The sequence below is a fragment of the Delphinapterus leucas genome, chromosome 2 (assembly GCF_059928025.1).
Source record: "Delphinapterus leucas isolate spDelLeu-1000000601 "Yukka" chromosome 2, BTC_Dleu_Yukka2, whole genome shotgun sequence".
NCBI classification, from domain to species: Eukaryota; Metazoa; Chordata; class Mammalia; order Artiodactyla; family Monodontidae; genus Delphinapterus; species Delphinapterus leucas.
This window is the reverse complement of record NC_143130.1, coordinates 105182296-105202373: the sequence shown is the minus strand read 5'-3', so window position 1 is coordinate 105202373 and position 20078 is coordinate 105182296. Positions and strand designations below refer to the sequence as shown.

The window sequence follows — 20078 nt, the reverse complement described above, 5'->3', positions numbered from 1 at the left end:
AGCACCCCTGAGACCATGAGTGCCATACAGAGGGTTACAGGTTTATCCCCAGCTACTCCAGACTAACACTGCTCCTGAGACAGGGATATGGATTCATCTGGACTCCAGCTGAGGCTAAGGCATTTAGGGAGCTAGAGGTCTTCTAGTTGTATACCAGCTTGACTCATTACCAGACAGGTAATCTGAGCCTCAATGCACTGCACACTTTTCAAGCAAACTGTCAATGATTAAAGCCAACTCTCTCACAATGGAGTAAGAACTGCTTGTTTTAGAATATAGCTAACATTGTTTAAGTGCCTGCTATGTGCCAGGCAGTGTGTTAACTGCTTTACATGCATTGTCACATTTAAATGACAAACAACCCATAAAAAGTGGATGCTATTATTATCCCCATTTTACAGATAGGAAAATGAAGCTTAGAGGAGTGAATTTACTCACCAAAGGTCACACAGTTTATAAATGTTGAGCATGTATTTAAACACAGGTAGAAGGACTTCCAAGCCTGCTGTCTTTATTATGCCACATCTCCAATGTAGATTCACCTCCATGGAGTGGTAGGCTTTATTCACAAAACTCATACTTAGACTCTACAAGTGGGAGCAGTTAAAGGGTATTAATATCTTTTAACAATCTATAATGGAAAAGAATCTGAAGCTCCTCTGGGGTACCAAGTGCAACCGAATAGGTGCTTGTCCATAAATCACTGCTTGGGTGATTCTTTGAAGCTGGCAGTGGATAGACTGAATAGAAGCACAAGCTGTGAATCTAAAGGTAAATATTCACAAAAGGGAAAAGAAAAATCGGGTGAAACCAAGGGTCTTTATAATCCCCAGGCACTCACTGCCCTCTTAGCTTCTTATCAGAGATCTACCCTTCCCAGTTCAAAGTCTACTCCCTCCAGGAAGTTTCTCACGGTCCCCCTTCACAGAATCCTGAGTTTGTTCCTTAGTAGAATATAGCATTTCCCATAATTTGCCTTGTATTCTTGTGTCTCCTGCATGTGTCTGTCTCCTTTACGAGACCATGAAGCCTTGAGAAGAGGCCATGTTTTACACACTTTACATACTGTCTTGCACTTCATAGGTGCTTAACAGGTATTTATTGACTCAAAATGGGGGAGGATAAGAAGTGTGCAATAAAATTGACTCAAAATGGGAGAGGATAAGAAGTGTGCAATAAAACTGACTAGAAGAGGTGAGCAATTTTTAAAAATTTAACTACCATTGATGTACAATTTCAGGTGTACAACTTCAGATTCTTTTCTATTATAGACTGTTACAAGATACTGGATATATTTCCCTGTGCTATACAGTAAATCCTTGTTGTTTATCTATTTTATATATAGTGGTGTGGACCTGTTAATCTCATACTCTTAATTTATCCCCCCACCCCTTTCCCCTTTGGTAAGCATAAGTTTGTTTTCGAAGTCTGTGAGTCTGTTTCGTAAATAAGTTGATTTGTATTTTTTTTTTTAGATTCCACATATAAGCAATATCAGATATTACTTGTCTCTGACTTACTTCACTTAGTATAATCATCTCTAGGTCCATGAATATTGCTGCAAATGGCAATATTTCATTCTTTTTTAATGGCTGAGTAGTATTCCATTATATATATATATCACATCTTCTTTATTCACTCATCTGTGGGTGGACATTTAGGTTGTTTCCATGTCTTGGCTATTGTGAACAGTGCTGTTATGAATATAGGTGTGCATGTATCTTGTCGAATTAGAGTTTTCATCTTTTCTGGATGTATGTCCAGGAGTGAGATTGCTGGATCATATGGTAGCTCTATTTTTAGTTTTTTAAGGAACCTCCATGCTGTTCTCCATAGTGGCTGCACCAACTTACACTCTCACCAACAGTGCAAGAGGGTTCCCTTTTCTCCACACCCTCTCCAGCATTTATTATTTGTAGACTTTTTGACGATGGCCATTCTGACCATCGTGTGAGGTGGTACCTCACTGTAGTTTTGACTTGCGTTTCCCTAATAACTAGCGATGTTGAGCATCCTTTCATGGGCTTGTTGGCCATCTGTATGTCTAAAGGTGAGCAATTTTAATAGGTGGTAGGGCCCTTAATAAAGGGGCTTCTAAGGGCTGAGGAGATGGCACAACTTCACCCCAGAAAGTGGTAAGTCTGGACACTACACTCATCAGTTGGATATTGCAGCTTAATGCCACTGATCAACAATTATGGGTGTAGGTTACCTATGGGGGAGAAAGTGAGTCATCCTCTAAGAACTTGCAAATAAGCTCTATGAGAGTTAACCCAGTGGGGAATGGAGTGCCTCCTCAGCTCTGGTAGTTGTTCAGTTGGCAGAATGACAGTAATCTGAAGAAAGATTGCTTCAACTCAAGGGAGTGGCTAGTTTAGAAAAGCAGGACTCAGAGGAACAAATAATACAGGGTGCATTGAGCACTGTCCACTGAAAAGAAAAGCTGAGTTTGGACTTTGTAAACATCTTGTGAATTGAGAGATTTCCTCTGTTGCAAGGCAGAGACAGTTCGTCTGGTTGTCTCAAAATCCAACTGAAATATCCTTTAGAGATCAGTCAGTTACTGTCTCTCTGCCTAGAGAATCATTCTAGACTGGTGATTTTCAAAACGTGGTTCCTGGATCAGAGGTCAGAATCCCCAATACCCAAGAGTTTCCTAGAAATGCAGATTCTCAGGCCCTATCCTAAACCTACCAAATCAGAAATTTTCAAGGGGGGTGAGCAACAACCCTAGTTTTAATCAGGGGTTCTTAACCTTTAGCATGTATCAAAATTGCCTGGAGAGCTTGTAAAATACAAATTGCTGGGCCTGGACCCTAGGGCTTAAAAAGGCAGATTCCAGACCCCACTCCACCTGTCTAGATCAGTGCTTCTCAAAGTTTAATGTAAGTGGGAATAATCTGGGAATCTTGTAAAATTACAGATTCTGATTTAGTAGGTCTGAGGTGGGGCCTGAGAGTCTGCATTTCTAACAAGGTGATGCTGATGTTGCTGGTCCACAGCCCATACCTTGATTAGCAAGACCCTAGGGCAGAGATTCCCAAACTTGTCTGCACATTAGTATTATCTGGGGAGTTTCAAAAACTTCTAATGCCCGGGTCCTCCTCTGAAGATTGTGATTTAATCAGTCTAGGGTGTGGCCTGGGTTTGGGGATTTTTAAAAAAGATTTCCAATGGTTCCAATGTGCTGGCTTTGACTTTCTTTGCTCTGGCAGCTAACCAGAAAGGAAACTCTAGATTCTCCTAGTCAACCAGGAAGCAATGGTCACCAGTTGCTACTCTTCCTGTACCACCAGTGTGATGCTAAAATACATTATTTATAAGTTGTAGTTCAGGATCATAAAGGTGACAGAAAAATATTTCTTTTAAAAAGAGTGTAGGGACTAATGGGGTAGGTGGTAAGAGAGGCATCTAAGGAAGTTAGGTGGGATCTGGCTCAACAAATTGAGAATAAAGGATGCCCCTGATTCTGAGCTGAAGCTTCAGTTGTTACCTGAGAATGCAAGGGTACCCGCTACCCTTAGAAAAGGGATATTTTCCAGAAGACAGATAATCTATCTTACATGAAGTAAGCATGTTTCTCCTGCTAATATCTGTTTGGCCCTGCTCTTTATGAAACAGCACGAGCATTACCATCCTAAAGGTCACTTGTCCCTTTCCTAAGCCTGGTCCCACTTTCTGAAAACAGTTCCGCATTAGCCATTCAGGATGGCTCCAAAAAGTTCTTTGTCCAGGGACCTATCCCAGATGGACATAAGCTGCTTAGTTCACTCTGCCTTAATTATTTGACATCTACACCCGGTTACAGGCCATTGCTTTAGACTTTCCGTCTCTTTTTACTTCTATTTTCACCAAGTAACTTTCGCATGAATTAAGAGTCCCACTATACTATTTGATACCAGGACAAAAGGTGTCCAGATCGGCAGCGAACAAGACAAAATCTTTTTCAAGAAATGGTGTTGGAAGATATTAAAAAAGAGAGGAAATTTAGCAAAAGAGCGGAATTTGGTAGAAGAGGAAACCTGAGGGACAGGAGAAAAGAGGACGAGGAAGGGGGGGTGAGGGGGGAAAGGCGGCGAGAGGGAGTGGAACTAACCTCTAGCCCCAGAAAAGGCTGCAACGCCCTCACTGCAGTTGCATCGCCAGCCGCGCATCTCTCCTCCCCGCGGGCCGCGACCGCCCCGCCCCGCGTCTGCGGCGGCGCGCTGTTTCCTCCCCGCTTCCTGCGTCTGCGGCGGTGCGCCGTCTCCTCCCCGCTCGCCGCCCGGCCCCACCTCAGGCTTCCACTCTACCCACCCGCGGAACCGAGAGCCCGGTCCTTTTCCTGCTGCCGAGGACTGAGCGGCCCCGCGTGACAGCCAGCTGCTCCAGGCCCGGGTGGCTCCGGGGACGGTCGAGCGCCGGCAGCAGCTGGCCCTGGCCCCGGGTCTAGGCGTGGGTTCGGCCGCCGGGGCCGGTGGGAAGGGCCTAGCGCGGCCAGGTAGTGACCTCCCGAGACTCCTCTGGGCGGGCGCCGGGACGGGTGCCTCGGCCCTGTTCCTCCGGCAGCTCCGGGAGCGGGTGTGGTGTGTGAAAGGGGGAGTGGGAAGGATGAGGGAAAGGGAGGGCCCGGGGATAGAAGGCCACAGGAAGAAGGCGGAAGAGACCAAGTGAGAAAGGGTCGTTCTTCCTTGCTCTGTGTTCTCCTTGGAACGGAAACCCGGGCTGTGCTTAAGCAGGGTAGGCTGTCGCACAGCCAACTTAAAAGTGTGGTGGCTATTAATGTGTTAACACGGAAAGGTCTCCAAGGCATACTAAGTGCAGAATAGTCTCTAAAGTATGATCCTCTTTGTGTAAAACAAAACAAAACAAAACAAAAAGGGGGGTGGTGGTGGATATGGGGGAAGGGAAGGTACAGACCTATACATATATTTGTATATGCATAGAAAGTGTCTGAAACTCTTCATATAAAACTTAGCAGTGGTTATCCCTGGAGAATGGAATTAGAGATGGATATTTTTACTTTTAATTTGTAGAGACTTTTACTTTTCATTTGTAGGTTAGCTGAATCTCCCTTCACAAACACCAGGGTGTGAAAAACATATTTTTGTTAACTTAATTTTTTTTCTTTTTTTAAAATTTATTTATTTTTGGATGCGTTGGGTCTTCGTTGCTGCGTGCGGGCTTTCTCTAGTTGCGGCGAGCGGGGGCTACTCTTCGTTGCGGTGCACGGGCTTCTCCTTGCAGTGGCTTCTCTTGTTGTGGAGCACGGGCTCTAGGCACACGGGCTTCAGGGGTTGTGGCTCGTGGGCTCTAGAGCGCAGGCTCAGTAGTTGTGGCACACGGGCTTAGTTGCTCCGTGGCACGTGGGATCTTCCCAGACCAGGGCTCGAGCCCCGTGTCCTCTGCATTGGAAGGCGGATCCTTAACCTCTCCACCAACAGAGAAGCCCTGTTAACTTAATTTTTGTTGTGAGACGACTTCTTTTGAAAATCTTGAGTCGATTCTGAGATTCCCCAGTCCTTTCACTGGGGGCTTATATAGTGCAAAGACATGAGGGAAATGTACAAGCCTATATAGGCCATCATTCTTGATGCAATTTGCCTGCACTTATGTCCAGTGAGATATCCATTGTCCTTTCTGGTTCTGGATTGTCAGTCCATTCAAGTCTTCTTGGAAGTATTCTACATTCCTGTCCATAAGCTCTTGCATATTAAGGATTAAGCAATTGACTTAACAACATACTCATTCCTAAAATACATAAATGTAAATAGAGAGAGTATGTACATTCCTAATGATATAAATTCAAGCATCCTCTCAGGCAGAGGTTCTTAATTTGTAGTTAATGGAGATTCTAGGAGATCCGTGGGTGGACTCCCTGAAAATTGAATGCAAAGTAGTATATACTCATGCTTTTTCTGTGAAAAACCTCCATGGCTTTCACCAGATTCTCAAAAGCTTATGAATCCCACTGACTAGACATTGTTGCAACAATGGTGAGCAAGGCTAAAGAGTCTCTGTGCTCAGGAATTTATAGTCTGGGGGGATGAAAGACAAATGACCAGGCAATTACAATATAGAGGATGTGTTCTATGCTAGAGGAAGTACGGTGTGGGAACATAGAAGGACCACCTGTACCAGACTGGGGGCTGGGCGTCACCTGAGGCTCCTTGGAGGAACTGACTATTAAACTGAGGCCTTCAGAGTGAGAGGGAAGTAGAATTTGGCCTAGTAAAGGAGGGGATGGGGAAGGGGGGTGGTCTTGGTAGAAGGAAGAATGTTCTAGGCCTCTGCCTATGCAAAGTCCAGAGTCAAGAGATACCTTGGCAATTCATAAGCTGAAAACAGTTTGTATGGTTCAAGCTTAACATTAGATGGGAGTAGCAGTAAGAGGTGAGGCTGGGAGATCAGAAGCCAGGTATGTGTGTGTTGCTGGGCATGCAGAGGTGAATAAGACACAGGAGCCCTGACCCTCAGGGAGTTTTATTTTATTAAGGAGAAACCAGAAACAAGTAGGCAAATGGGCTAACAAGATAAATTTTTATTATGATGAAATAAACAAGGTGTTGTAAATGGTGGCTGGGGTATGTATTGGGCGCTCCTTTAGGCAGATCTACATACTGTGTGCCACGTGGATTGGAGGGTTTCAGCGATGACGGTGGCAGGCAGAACAGAGAATTGGATAGATCTGGGAGACATTGAGGGAGTAGAATCAATAGGATTTGGTAATTTATTGGATGATAATAATAATAATAGCTTCCACTTATTGCACACTTACTAACTCTAAGTGCTTGATTTATTTATTCCTATACGACTCTATGAGGTAGGCATTTATTTCAGTTTTGTGATGAAACTGTGGCACAGAGAGTTTAAGGAACCAGCCCAAGGTCCCATCAGGATTCAAACTCAAACCTATTTTATACCAAACCCTTGTAAGCGTAGGGGACAATGAGGAGGAATGGATTTGGAGGAGAGGTAGAAAGATGATACATTTGGGATCTATGGAGTTTTGGGTACCTTTGAGCCATCCAAGTGGAGATGTCCAACAGGGGAATGGATAAATGAGTATGAAGCTCAGATGAGATCCAGGTCAAGGAATAAATATGTGAGTTGCCAGCGTAGCAGTGTTATGTGGAGCAACAGAGTAGGTGAGACCACCCTGGGAAAGTATATAGAAGGGTTAGAAAAGAACTCTAAGCAGCATCAACATTCAAGGAAGAGCAGAGAAAGAACCCCCCCAAGAAGGTGTGATCAGGGTTGTAAGAGGAAAACCGGGACAGCACCGTGGAAGTCAAAGGGAGAGAGTTTCAGTGAGACAGTGATCACAGGGTCATATTCCACTTGAGAGATGAAGTAAGATAAGCTCCAAGATATGTCTATTCTTATAGTAGGAAGAATTCCATTAGTTACCTGAGAGGACAGCCTTGGAGGGATAGTGGAAAAAGAATCCCATTTAGTTGGTTAAGAGTGAGTAGGAGGCAAGGAAGTTGAGGTTGGTGAGCATAGACAACTTGATCAAAATGTTTGTTTCTCTGGAGCTAAGAATCCAGAGTCCAGATTACGAGTATGGCTCCTGTGCTAAGTTGGGATCATACTGATAGCCCTAGGGGATCTCCTTTACCCCTTCACGTGGAGACATGTTCCTTTCCTCTCCAGCTCTTACTTTTTATTTATTTATTTATTTATTTATTTATTTATTTATTTATTTATTTATTTATTTATTTATTTATTTATGTCTGGGCCGGGTCTTCGTCGCGGCATGCAGGATCTTTTTTTTTTTTTTTTTTTTTTTTTGCGGTACGCGGGCCTCTCACTGTTGTGGCCTCTTCCGTTGCGGAGCGCCGGCTCTGGACGCGCAGGCTCAGCGGCCCATGGCTCACGGGCCCAGCCGCTCCGGGGCATGTGGGATCTTCCCGGACCGGGGCACGAACCCGTGTCCCCTGCATCGGCAGGCGGACTCTCAACCACTGCGCCGCCAGGGAAGCCTCATGCAGGATATTTTAGTTGCGGCATGCAGGATCTTTTAGTTGCAGCATGCGGACTCTTGGTTGCGGCATGCGAACTCTTAGTTGCGACATGAATGCGGGATCTAGTTCCCCAACCAGGGATGGAACCCAGGCCCTCTGCATTGGGAGTGCGGAGTCTTACCCACTGGACCACCAACGAAGTCCCTTTTTTTGTTTTTTAAACTTCCTTACTCTTAAGCTTCTACCTCACCTTTTCCCTACTCCTTTCCCTTAGAATACTCCCTGTATACATCCTTGGAATGAACCCAGTCCTGGAAAAACAAATATTGGTTGTTTTCTGCCTTCAGGTCACTGGCATTACCAGGAGGACTATGGGAAAGATTTAGTCCCAGTACGCATGCACTCCCAATACAGCCAGCTGCTCATTACCTGTCTTTCTCTCCTTGTAGGCATATACTGGTTGGGCTCCAGCCATGGAGAAACTCCATGGGCATGTGTCTACTCACCTGGACATCCTCTCCTTGGAGAACCGGTGCCTGGCCACACTTCCTGACCTGAAGACGTTGGAGAAACCACATGGGCGTGTGTCTACCCACCCAGACATCCTCTCCTTGGAGAACCGGTGCCTGGCCACGCTTCCTGACCTGAAGACGTTGGAGAAACCACATGGGCGTGTGTCTACCCACTCAGACATCCTCTCCTTGGAGAACCGGTGCCTGGCCACACTTCCTGACCTGAAGACGTTGGAGAAACCACATGGGCGTGTGTCTACCCACTCAGACATCCTCTCCTTGGAGAACCGGTGCCTGGCCACACTCCCCACTCTGAAGAGCACTGTGTCCACCAGCCCCTTAACCCAGAGTCTCCAGATACCTCACATGGTGCAGTCTGGCCTGTGCAGCCTGAGTGCCAGCAACCACCTGCTCTCTGAATCTCCAGCTTCAAGGGCTCAGTGCTTCTCTGAGGGTCTAGGCCTTCTGACCTGCCCCAGGGTCTTGAAAACCATCTCTACCACAGAGAGAGCTCAGGAAGCAGCTTTGGTAATAGCTCCAAACAGTTGTCTTCACTGCAGCCATGTCTGTTAGAATGTCTAGTCACTAGCTTTCAGTGCCACAGTGTTCCTGTGTGCTGCTCTGTGTCTGTGTACCTTCTTTCCTCAGAGCCTCTTCCTGAGGCATCTTTTACCCGAGGGCTGTCTTCATGAGCGTCATCACTCTTACTGCTTATCTAGTGCAGAGATTCTGGACAATAGAGCATAAGTAGGTTTTGTCCTCGGAAAGCCTCTGCTCGGGAGGAGAGCCGATATACTATTGCAGTAGCAGAGTCAATCAGGTGCTTTTGAGATCTTACAAGGCATGAGAAACAACTACAGTACCACTTCCCTGTGTGTGCATGTGCAGACACACGTCCACTTGTACACATCTATATAAGCACGTTTAGTATACAGGTCAGGATCGGTAGACAAACACACATTCCTTCTATGTAGACTTGAGATTTGGACTGAGGGAAAGGCAAATCTGAGCCCTCTACCATTTTTGCCAATTATAAGCCACTCGACCTTGGGCAAGACTCTTAACCTTTTTTTTTTTTTCTAAATTAATTTTTATTGGAGTATAGTTGCTCCACGATGTTGTGTTAGCCTCTGCTGTACAACAGAGTGAACCAGTTACACGTATATACACATCCCCTCTTTTTTAGATTTCCTTCCCATTTAGGTCACCACAGAATATTAAGTAGAGTTCCCTGTGCTGTACAGTAGGTTCTCATTAGTCATCTATTTTATACATAGTAGTGTATACATGTCAATCCCAATCTCCCAGTTCATCCCACCTCCCCTTCCGCCTCTCTGGCATCCACAAGTCTGTTCTCCACATCTGCGTCTCTACCTCTGGCTTGCAAATAAGTTCATCTGTACCATCCTTCTAGACTCCACACATTAGCGACACCACACGATATTTGGTTTTCTCGTTCTGACTTCCCTCTGTATGACAGTCTCTAGATCTATCCATGTCTCTGCAAATGGCACTATTTTGTTCCTTTTTATGCCTGAGTAATATTCTATTGTGTGTATTTACCACATCTTCTTTATCCATTCCTCTGTTGATGGACATTTTGGTTGCTTCCATGTCCTGGCTATTGTAAATAGTGCTGCAATGAACATTAGGGTGCATGTATCTTTTTGAATTATGGTTTTCTCTGGGTATATGCCCAGGAGTGGGATTGCTGGGTCATATGGTAGTTCTATTAATATTTTTTAGTTTCCTGTTTTCCATAGTGGCTGTATCAATTTACATTCCCACCAACAGTGTAGGAGGGTTCCCTTTTCTCCACATCTTCTCCAGAGTGGTCCACTCTCACCACTATTATTCAACATAGTTTTGGAAGTCCTAGCCATGGCAGTCAGAGAAGAAAAAGAAATAAAAGGAATCCAGATTGGAAAAGAAGAAGTAAAACTGTCACTGTTGGCAGATGACATGATACTATATATACATAGAAAATCCTAAAGAGGCCACCAGAAAACTACTAGAGCTTATCAGTGAATTTGGTAAAATCACAGGATACAAAATTAATACACAGAAATTTCTTGCATTCCTATACACTAACAACGAAAGATCAGAAGGAGAAATTAGGGAAACAATCTTGTTTACCATTGCAAAAAAAAGAATAAAATACCTAGAAATAAACCTACCTAAGGAGACAAAAGACCTGTACTCAGAAAACTATAGGATACTGATGAAAGAAATCAAAGACAGCACGAACAGATGGAGAGACATGCCGTGTTCTTGGATTGGAAGAATCAATACTGTGAAAATGACTATACTACTCAAAGACTCTTAACCTTTTGAAACTTTAATTTCCTCACCTTTCAGATGAGATCAATGAAAATCCACGTCATAGGGTCATTGTCAGGATTACAGCTACTGCCATCTTACATTTATTTAGGGCTTTGCAATTTGCAAAGAGTCATACATACATGACCCCATTTAATCTTGTAACAGCCCCATCAGGTAGGTGGCAGGGAATGAGGAAGCTGAGGCTCAGAGGGTAAGCTCACGATTGCTGGGTGATTGATCTGGGACTTGGTCCTTCTTCTTCTGACTCTAAAAATACCTTAATAGCCTCTTGGGAGGTGTGTTGTGAAGGGCCCCAGGCTCCTAGGCTGTGATATCCGTAAGGAGATGAAAGAAGCCGGAAGATCATGAAGCATCTGAGCAAAGGCTCAGAATGTTGATCTGGGAAAGGGCGTGTGTGTGATACTGAGAGATCACTCTTGTCAGACTGGACAGATCCATGCTGGGGGGTGAGGGGAGAAGAGTTTAGGTGCTAGAAGGTAGATGTGGACTCTTCCTAGCCCTGGATGCTGCTTTCAGATCTCTGTCTTGTATGAGGGGCTGTGGGTGAGTGCTGGGATTCATAGCTGTCACTATCCCCAGGGTCGATGGTCTTCTTCTGGAGAGAAAAAATCAGAAGACAAGGAATGGGCAGAGGCTCAAATGCCTTTTTATAGTCTAAGCTTGGGAGAGGCGGAGAAAGTGGAGCTGACCCTGAAGCTCACCCCTGGGGACTCTGAATCCCATCCTGAGCCTGCTGACCAGGCCCTTCAGGAAAAGAAGGTAAAAGTTCCAGAGCTGGGGAGAGGTTGATGGTGGAGTGGGGGGGCCTAGGGAAGTTGGGTAGAGTGGGCACCAAAGGCTGATCCCCTCCACAGAGAGAAGGGGAAGGAACTCTGGTTTCTTACTTCCTAATCCCCTTTTCTGACCTCTCAGCCAGACAGACATCTTCCTGAATCTGGGTTCATTCTCTCTGTCTTTGGAAGTTGGCCTGAGTGGATGCTTAAGTTGGTCCTTATTACGTCTCTTCTCCTTTCTTCCCTCTCTTTCCCAATTCCCAGATGGTTCTAATGAGCTTTCTGTGTTCTACTCTGGTGTCAGACGTAAACACAAATGATGCAGCTTACTCTACCCAGGCTTTCCTCCTCCAAGTCTGTAGTGAACTTTCCCCCTTGGAGCCTGAATTTATACTCAAGGTATTGTGACATGAAAGAGGGGATGGGAGTGGGAAGTTAGGAGGAAGGGAATTTGGTTATGGTGTGTGAGGGGGATGGTGAGAGGCTTTATACTAGGGGCTGAAGGAACTTAGGAAGGTAGTAGGATCTCTGGGTGAGCCTGAGGCCCAGTCCCTAGGGTTCTCTGAGGATTGGGGCAAGATAGGATTGAGAAAGTATCCTAGGGTTTGTTTATTTAGTAGGTACACAGGCTAAGTACACAATGCTAGGCCTTGAGGGTTGTACCAACAGATAAAATGAAACTTGGACCCGGCTCTTAGGGAATGCTATTATTAATGGTATTATTAGCGAAGCAAAAACGATCCCAAATATTATATGAATGCAAATGGAGTAGCAGACTGTGAATGTTTCAGAAGCAGAAAAGAGAGGGAAAATGTTTCCTAGGAAGCTTGGGAAGATGGCAGGATAAATCAGCAATTTGAACCCTGGGTAAGTTTTTGATAGACATTGATGGTGGGAGGTCTTCCAAAGCAGGAAAAGGACAAGGTTAAAGGCCCTTAAATTGGGGTAAGTAGACTTAGGAGAAGACTGGTGAATAAGGGCTAGATCATGGAAGATATAGAATGCCAAGCCAAGAGGCCTGGATTTTATATTTACAGACAATATGGAGGGCTCAGGAAAGGTTTTATGCAGGCAGATTAGATAAGCAAATTAGGGCATGGTGCTGTGCAGAAGTGGCTGAGAGGCCAGCGCTCCCTACCCTGTGCCCTAGGCATCTCTGTACGCCAGGCGGCAGCTGAATGTCCGGGATGTGGCCAACAAAGTCTTGGCCATTGCTGCCTTCTTGCCAGTCTGCCGCCCCTACCTGCGACGATATTTCTGTGCCATTGTCCAGCTGCCTTCTGATTGGATCCAGGTAGCCAGGTTCTACCAGGTATGGCATTCAGTTCCCTGACTTTTGACCCTCACTTGGTTCCCTCTCCTTTGCTCACTGCATCTGTGGAGAAAATTCTCAGACACTTTGGCCTGCCCTCAGCTGTCCTCAACCCCGGTGCCCAGACAGGACAGCTTCTCCTGGTACCAGGCTGGGTTGCCCAACAGGGAGAATATGATTGAGAAGGGCTGGACTGAGTTTGAGAAAACTTGGTGTTATTCCGGACCTCGTGTTTCCAGTGAAGAGAATAAGAATCTGAGAAGTCTGCCCTCAGGTCCAGGACCACAGAAATTGTCGTTGTAGAGCTGGGGCTGGGGACTTCCTATCCTGTGCTGTCACTTAACCCCATGAAGTGCTCTCATTTTGTTTTGGAGGGTCTCGCTCCTGAGGGTTTCTCGTCTCTCTGACAGCTCCTGACTGGAGAAGAGGAGGACAGGCTGGTGCCCCTGCCTGCCTGCCTGCGTGCTGCGATGACGGACAAATTTGCCCAGTTTGATGAGTACCAGCTGGCTAAGTATAACCCTCGGAAGCACCGGGCCAAGAGGCGCCCCCACCGGCCACCCCGCCCTCCAGTCAGTCCCTGCCTCTACCCTGGTCATTCACAGCCTAGGCCCTTTTCCCCCGGAAAGTGAGAGGGATGAGGGAACACGCTGACCTCCTTAAACAGCTGACATGTTTCTACCACCAGGACAGAAGGAGTCAGAGAACTGCAGAGGAGCTGGGTAGAGCTCAGAGGGCAGAGAGGGCAGGGCCTGCCTTTTTCCCAGCCAGTTTCCTTTGTGGTAGAGATGGGCCTTCAGGGCTATTGGAATGGGTCTCTCTAGGGACAGCCTCCACTTCCCCTTTTGAAATGGCTTGTCCTGTCCCTACAGAAGGAGCATACATTTTCTGAGACACAGAAATACTTGCCAAAGTTCATTCGGCCTCTTCAAGATGAACAGAGGATGGTGAGTGCCTTGTTCTGGGGTTCTAAACATACACGTACGGTCTTTCCTCAACTAATGTTTAGAAATGGAATTCCATTTGGTCCAGAAATACTACTAGTGGGTATGGTAGGCACATGCCAATGTCCTACCTGGATAATTCTCAGCTGTGATTATGGGGTTTTGAGAGCCCCGGGAAAGGCTCCTTTTATTTCCATTTTGCTCTCCTTGGTGTCATTCTTTACTGACAGATGGCACATCCAGCTGGATAAGTGAGTTAAAAACATTATGAAATATCCACCTTCCATAGGAAGTTTTAAAAACAAACCAAACAAAAAAAGTTTTTTTCTTTTACTTTAATAACGAGACACTGGTCTTTGCCGTTAAGAGCATAGAAGCTGGATTCAGACCATCTGGGTTTGAATCTCCCCACCTGCCCCCCCCACCAGTTGCTGGCTCTGTGAACCTTGGCTGAATCGCTTACTCCCTCTTGCCTCGTTTTACTCACATATAAAATGGGGATAATAGCAGTACCTTCTTCATTGGGTTTTTGTGAGGATTCAATCAGTTACTGTATTTAAAGTATTTCTAACAATACCTGGCACTGAGTAAGTGACGATTTCATCATCATCATCATTAAAATAGACTTTTAGGAAAATATATTAGTATTACAAGAAAATACATCCTCAGTTGGTCCATTGGTCTTTTCTCTTCATCCTATTAATACAACCCAAACTTAGCTCCTCTAACAGAAGATTCTGAAAGCCAGCTTCTTTCATTCTTTAACTCCTCACAGCCTGCATTGTGCTGATGCCTCCATTTACACGCTGCAGGTCTCAGCGATTTATTTGTTTATTTATTTTAAAATTTATTTATTTATTTTTGTCTGCGTCGGGTCTTCGGTGCTGCGTGCGGCCTTTCTCTAGTTGTGGAGAGCGGGGGCTACTCTTTGTTGCGGTACGCGGGCTTCTCATTGCAGTGGCTTCTCTTGTTGCGGAGCACGGGCTCTAGGCATGTGGGCTTCAGTAGTTGCAGTGCGCGGGCTCAGTAGTTGTGGCTCATGGGCTCTAGAGCACAGGCTCAGTAGTTGTGGTGCACGGGCATCGTTGCTCTGCGGCATGTGGGATCTTCCCGGACCAGGGCTCGAACCCGTGTACCCTGCATTGGCAGGCGGATTCTTAACCACTGTGTCACCAGGGAAGCCCCCAGATCTCAGTGATTTAAATAAGAGCTGCTTTTCCCTCTTCCTCCCTCTAAGAACAAGGTGTTTTCTGTTTATTCAAGCCCCATCTTGCTTGTCACCACCCAGTCATCCCATGTTAACCATTGATAGTTCAACCTTGTGTAAATGAAACACGGTGACCCCATAGACCTACTCTGTTATGTTCATCACAGAAGCTCTTGCTGTTGGAGAGTTTTACCCTCTATTCCTATTCTTTGCCCAAATCTACTTTGGGGAAAGAAATTACCGTAGTTATAGGATAGTCTTGGTTTTTGTTTTCTGAAGAAAGTGACCATGGTCATAGATTGAATGACCCCTGTGGGACTTGTGGATATTTCCACAGTTTGAGGCAACCTGCAGTGCAGTGTCAGAGAAAAAGAATGAGCCAAGTTTCACCCTGAAGAAGTTGGTACAGAGACTGCACATCCATGAGCCTGCACAGCTTGTCCAGGCCCTCCTGGGCTGCAGGTGAGAAGATGTACCCTGAGCACACGCTCCATCCGGGTAATGGCCTGATTCTTCAACACCTATGGCCCCGATCCCTGTAGTTGGACCCCAGCAACATTAGTTTGGGCAGACCTGGCCTTAAATGTGACTCACTAGCTTTGACTGACTCACCATTCCTTTTCTCAGTTATTTTCAGCTGGCTTTGAAATCCTAAGTTTTTCCTCCTCTGTTCCAGATACCCCTCCAACCTACAGGCCTTTTCTCGAAGTCGCCTCCCGGGGCCCTGGGATTCTAGCAGAGCCGGGAAGCGGATGAAGCTTGCTAAGCCAGAGACCTGGGAGCGAGAGCTGAGCTTGTCGGGGAACAAAGCTTCCGTCTGGGAGGAACTCATCGGTAGAGTAACCTTGCCCGTCACACTTCTTTCCTCTCTTCCTCATTCATGCCTCTATGTTTTGGACCCTGACTAGAAGCTTTCCATGGCATGGTGCAGTTATTCTCTTATTTGGCAGTTCCATCACTGAAAATGATTGCATTTATCAGGTCTGCCATTGACCACACCAAAGTGAACAGTGGCACCTGCTTTGAATAGCACTGGCATCATAGGTAGGTCATAATTCCAGACGTGGTTAGGTGATACACAAGCCTTTATCAACACATGACAAAAGCAGTACCTTCTCTCTGATTTCACTTGTGTCAGTATCTGTGTAACTCATCCAAACAAGATAGGACTAGTACGTGGCATACTGGAATCTCCACCAAAACCCTTTTTTTTTTTTTCCGATACGCCGGCCTCTCACTGTTGTGGCCTCTCCCATTGCGGAGCACAGGCTCCGGACGCGCAGGCTCAGCGGCCATGGCTCACGGGCCCAGCCGCTCCACGGCATGTGGGATCTTTCCGGACCGGGGCACGAACCCGTGTCCCCTGCATCGGCAGGCGGACTCTCAACCAGTGCGCCACCAGGGAAGCCCCCAAAACCCATTTTTTAGGACATGGATGTTTTAGGTAATTTGCCCACACTGATAAAAAGAATTCAAATGGGGAAGACCAAGTTCCTTTCAGTCTTCTCTTTCTGTTTTTTTTGCTAGTGTATTTTTAACTATAGAAGGCTCTTCCTGTTCCATTTTTTCTTTTATGTCCTCTTTCATCTTTGAAGTCAACTTCTTTCTGTTGAAAAATACCTGATTGTAGCCCTTTTGACTGCTTGAGTTTTGTGGACTTCATATTTTGGAGCTTCAGAAGCCCAAGTTGGCTTTTATTGCTCTGTAAGCTGCTATTTATAGGTGGTACTCAGGGCAGCCCAAAAAGCTTAACTGCTTATCGTTCCTCCCACTTTGGGGTTGTCACTAGTGCTGTATGTATCAGAATCACCTGGGAATTAAAACACACACGCGCGCACACACACACACACACACACACACACACACATACACATGCTTGACAACTTATTCTGCAATGTTTGATACAACTTTGGGTAGAGTAGGATAAAGGAGCCTGGATGGCAGTCAACATGTGTTGGTGATTCTAGTATGCATCATCTCCCCTTTCCTCCCTCTGCCTCTGAAAATTAAAACTGCTATTTATCTTGGTTGAGACCAATGCCCATAATCTAAACCAGTGGTCTCCAGACCACTGGATCACTTATTGCAGAAACAATTTTTGGGATATACCAGAATATATGTATATATATATATATATATATATATATATATATTTAAAAAATTTTTATACATGTACTAATCAATTATGTGCTTTAGGAACTATATAATATATAATTATATAAATATAGATATGAAAATTAATAAAATAAATATAACTATAAAATATAAGATAAAATATAATTAGATATACAGATCCCTCTTTGGAAACCAGAGGCTCATTAACAACTCATTAATGAATTATTTGGAATGAAATCAGTGAATTTCTCAATCTGTAGGATGAATATTCATTTATTCATCTAGTATCATATCAATAAATATGATATTGAACTTAACTTCTTATCAAAGTGATCTAGAAAATCTTTCATACATAGCAACATTTGAGCAAAACTAATGAGTTGACAGAGGATGCAATAGTTCATGAGTTGTCACACATCATTTACGTTGCGTATACAACATAATTGTTCTACACAGTCTGTAAATCAGAAGTATTATGATTGGAGAACCCCAGGACTTCCAGCAGGCTTAAAGCTTTCTAGCTATAATTCAAACGAGACTTACATCACCTTAAAAAAGGTACCACCACTTTCCCAATGAAAGCTGCTGATGGTAGGGCTAGTGCCTGGGATGTGGGTGGGGCCTGGTCTGTAATGTAGTCTGAACGCATCTCTGGGTGGTAGCCAGGAAAAATATCACACCTCCTATTTATGTTGACCTTTATCTAAAAGAAAGAATGTTTCCAATGTTTACTGTACAGATTGAACCCCTGTAGTCACTTAGTTCATGTTACATGTTTATGTGTCATGTATGATAGTTGAGGCTTCTTGAGGAAGAGGAGGCGTTCCACAATACAAGGGCATTGATGGGGCCCCCTCACTCTTTTTTGGTTTCTGCATAATGAGACTTGTTGCAGCTTATCTCTGAATTGTAAATGGATTTAGAGTTATTATTCAGTATTAACCAAACTAACCCTCTAAAATTGACATAAGCCTTAAAAAGATTATTAAGAAGCTATGACTTGGGACTTCCCTGGTGCGCAGTGGATAAGAATCTGCCTGCCAGTGCAGGGGACACAGGTATGGTCCCTAGTCTGGGAAGATCCCACATGCCACAGAGCAGCTAAGCCTGTGCGCCACAACTACTGAGCCTGCGCTCTAGAGCCCGTGAGCCACAACTACTGAGCCTGCGTGCCACAACTACAGAAGTCCACATGCCTAGAACCCCTGCTCTGCAACAAGAGAAGCCACTGCAATGAGAAGCCCGTGCACTGCAACGAAGAGCAGCCCCCGCCTGCTTGCTGCAACTAGAGAAAGCTTGCACGCAGCAATGAAGACCCGAGGCAGCCAGAAATAAATAAATAATTAAAAAAAAAAAAGAAACTGTGACTTGAAGGTAATACTAATATCACAGGGACAAGTGAACAATAAGAAAATGACAGAAGTGAAATTCTGCTTCAGGGCAAATCTTTCTCACCTATCTTTATTTTATTTTTCTTTTAATTTTTTTTTTAATTAAAAAAACTTTTTTGGCCATACCGTGTGGCATGCGGGATGTTAGTTCCCTGACCAGGGATTGAACCCGTGCCCGCAGCAGTGGAAGTGCAGAGTCTTAACCACTGAACCGCCAGGGAAGTCCCTTTTTCACCTATCTTTATTTTTTTAATTTATTTTTAAAATTTTAAAATTTATTTTATTTATTTATTTTACTCATATTTATTTTTGGCTGCATTGGGTCTTCGTTGCTGCATGTGGGCTTTCTCTAGTTGCAGTGAGCGGGGGCTACCCTTCGTTGCGATGCGCAGCTTCTCATTGCGGTGGCTTCTCTTGTTGCGGAGCATGGGCTCTAGGCGCATGGGCTTCAGTAGTTGTGGCTCGTAAGCTCTAGAGCACAGGCTCAGTAGTTGTGGCGCACGGGCTTAGTTGCTCTGCGGCATGTGGGATCTTCCCGGACCAGGGCTCAAACCCGTGTGCCCTGCGTTGGCAGGTGGATTCTTAACCACTGCTTCACCAGGGAAGCCCTCACCTATCTTTAAGTAAAAAATGATGACTATTTAATCAGCTCATACAAGACATTGACCAAAAAACTTAAGAATTATCAAGAAGACTATTTGAAATATCAATTTACACTCACAGTAAACGGTGAACCTTTACTTTAAATGTATATCCTGCCTTGAAATATTAACTAATGATTGCACTACATGTATATAATTTATAAGATTACACTAGGAAATTTCTCTTTAGCCATCTAAAAACTTTGGAAATCATTACTGTGGATTAGAGAATGTATTTTGCCTGTTGAGCCCAATCTCAGGGCTGGAGCCAGCAGACAAAGTGATACCCTCAGTTGTTTATTGAAATAGCTAATCCCATAAACAGTGTTGATTAGGTTTTGCTCCAAGCTCAGGCAACCCAGCTGTTATCTTTACAGACCTTTAAAACATTTTGGGTAGGATAGATCATATGTTCGTACCTCATTTGCTCCAACCTGAACGTTCTGCATGGCTCTGGTCTCTGACCTCTCTCACTCATCCTTTGTTTGCTTTTCTCACCCTTGTCCTACCTTCCGTAGACAGTGGGAAGCTTCCCTTCATGGCCATGCTTCGGAATCTGCGCAACCTGCTGAGGGTTGGAATCAGCACCCGCCACCACAATCTTGTGCTCCAGAGACTCCAGCATGCTGTACGTGTGAAGGGCAGGGAGCCAGCCTTCTCCTAGTGGCTGGGGAAGGTCATAGCCACCAAGCTATTTCCATATGGGCTGTAAACAGATATGGAGCTTCAGATAGGTTGAGGGAGACAGGTTTGGGGGTTCATCATCCCTTAGAGTATAGAGTATAATAACTTTCCTTTTTATTTTCTGAGATCATTTCTGTGATTTAAGTAACTTCAGAGGGAGTCTGATATAAAAGAAACAGGGAACCTTCTGTTACTTCCTCTCCTTTCCTC

The 20078-nt window shown here is 44.9% G+C and overlaps 1 protein-coding gene across 10 annotated transcripts in view; it reads left to right on the top strand.

Annotated features, from left to right (window-relative positions):
• The first annotated feature begins 4225 nt into the window (after positions 1-4225).
• TEP1 (telomerase associated protein 1) overlaps positions 4226-20078 on the top strand; it is a 45147-nt gene continuing 29294 nt past the window's right edge. For 7 of the 10 annotated variants that reach the window (XR_016392141.1, XR_016392144.1, XR_016392142.1 and 4 more), the window contains exons 1-10: positions 4228-4480; positions 8396-8986; positions 11381-11560; positions 11839-11973; positions 12725-12886; positions 13297-13458; positions 13759-13833; positions 15375-15499; positions 15714-15871; positions 19703-19812. Coding sequence is in view for 5 of the 10 variants with exons in the window: in XM_089907411.1 (XP_089763537.1) it covers positions 8420-8986; positions 11381-11560; positions 11839-11973; positions 12725-12886; positions 13297-13458; positions 13759-13833; positions 15375-15499; positions 15714-15871; positions 19703-19812 (1674 nt within the window). In the remaining 5 variants the exon portion in view is untranslated. Of the gene's footprint in view, positions 4481-8395; positions 8987-11380; positions 11561-11838; positions 11974-12724; positions 12887-13296; positions 13459-13522; positions 13834-15374; positions 15500-15713; positions 15872-19702; positions 19813-20078 lie in introns of those variants that run through there. The other 3 variants (XR_016392145.1, XM_089907412.1, XM_089907413.1) reach the window with 3 other exon arrangements.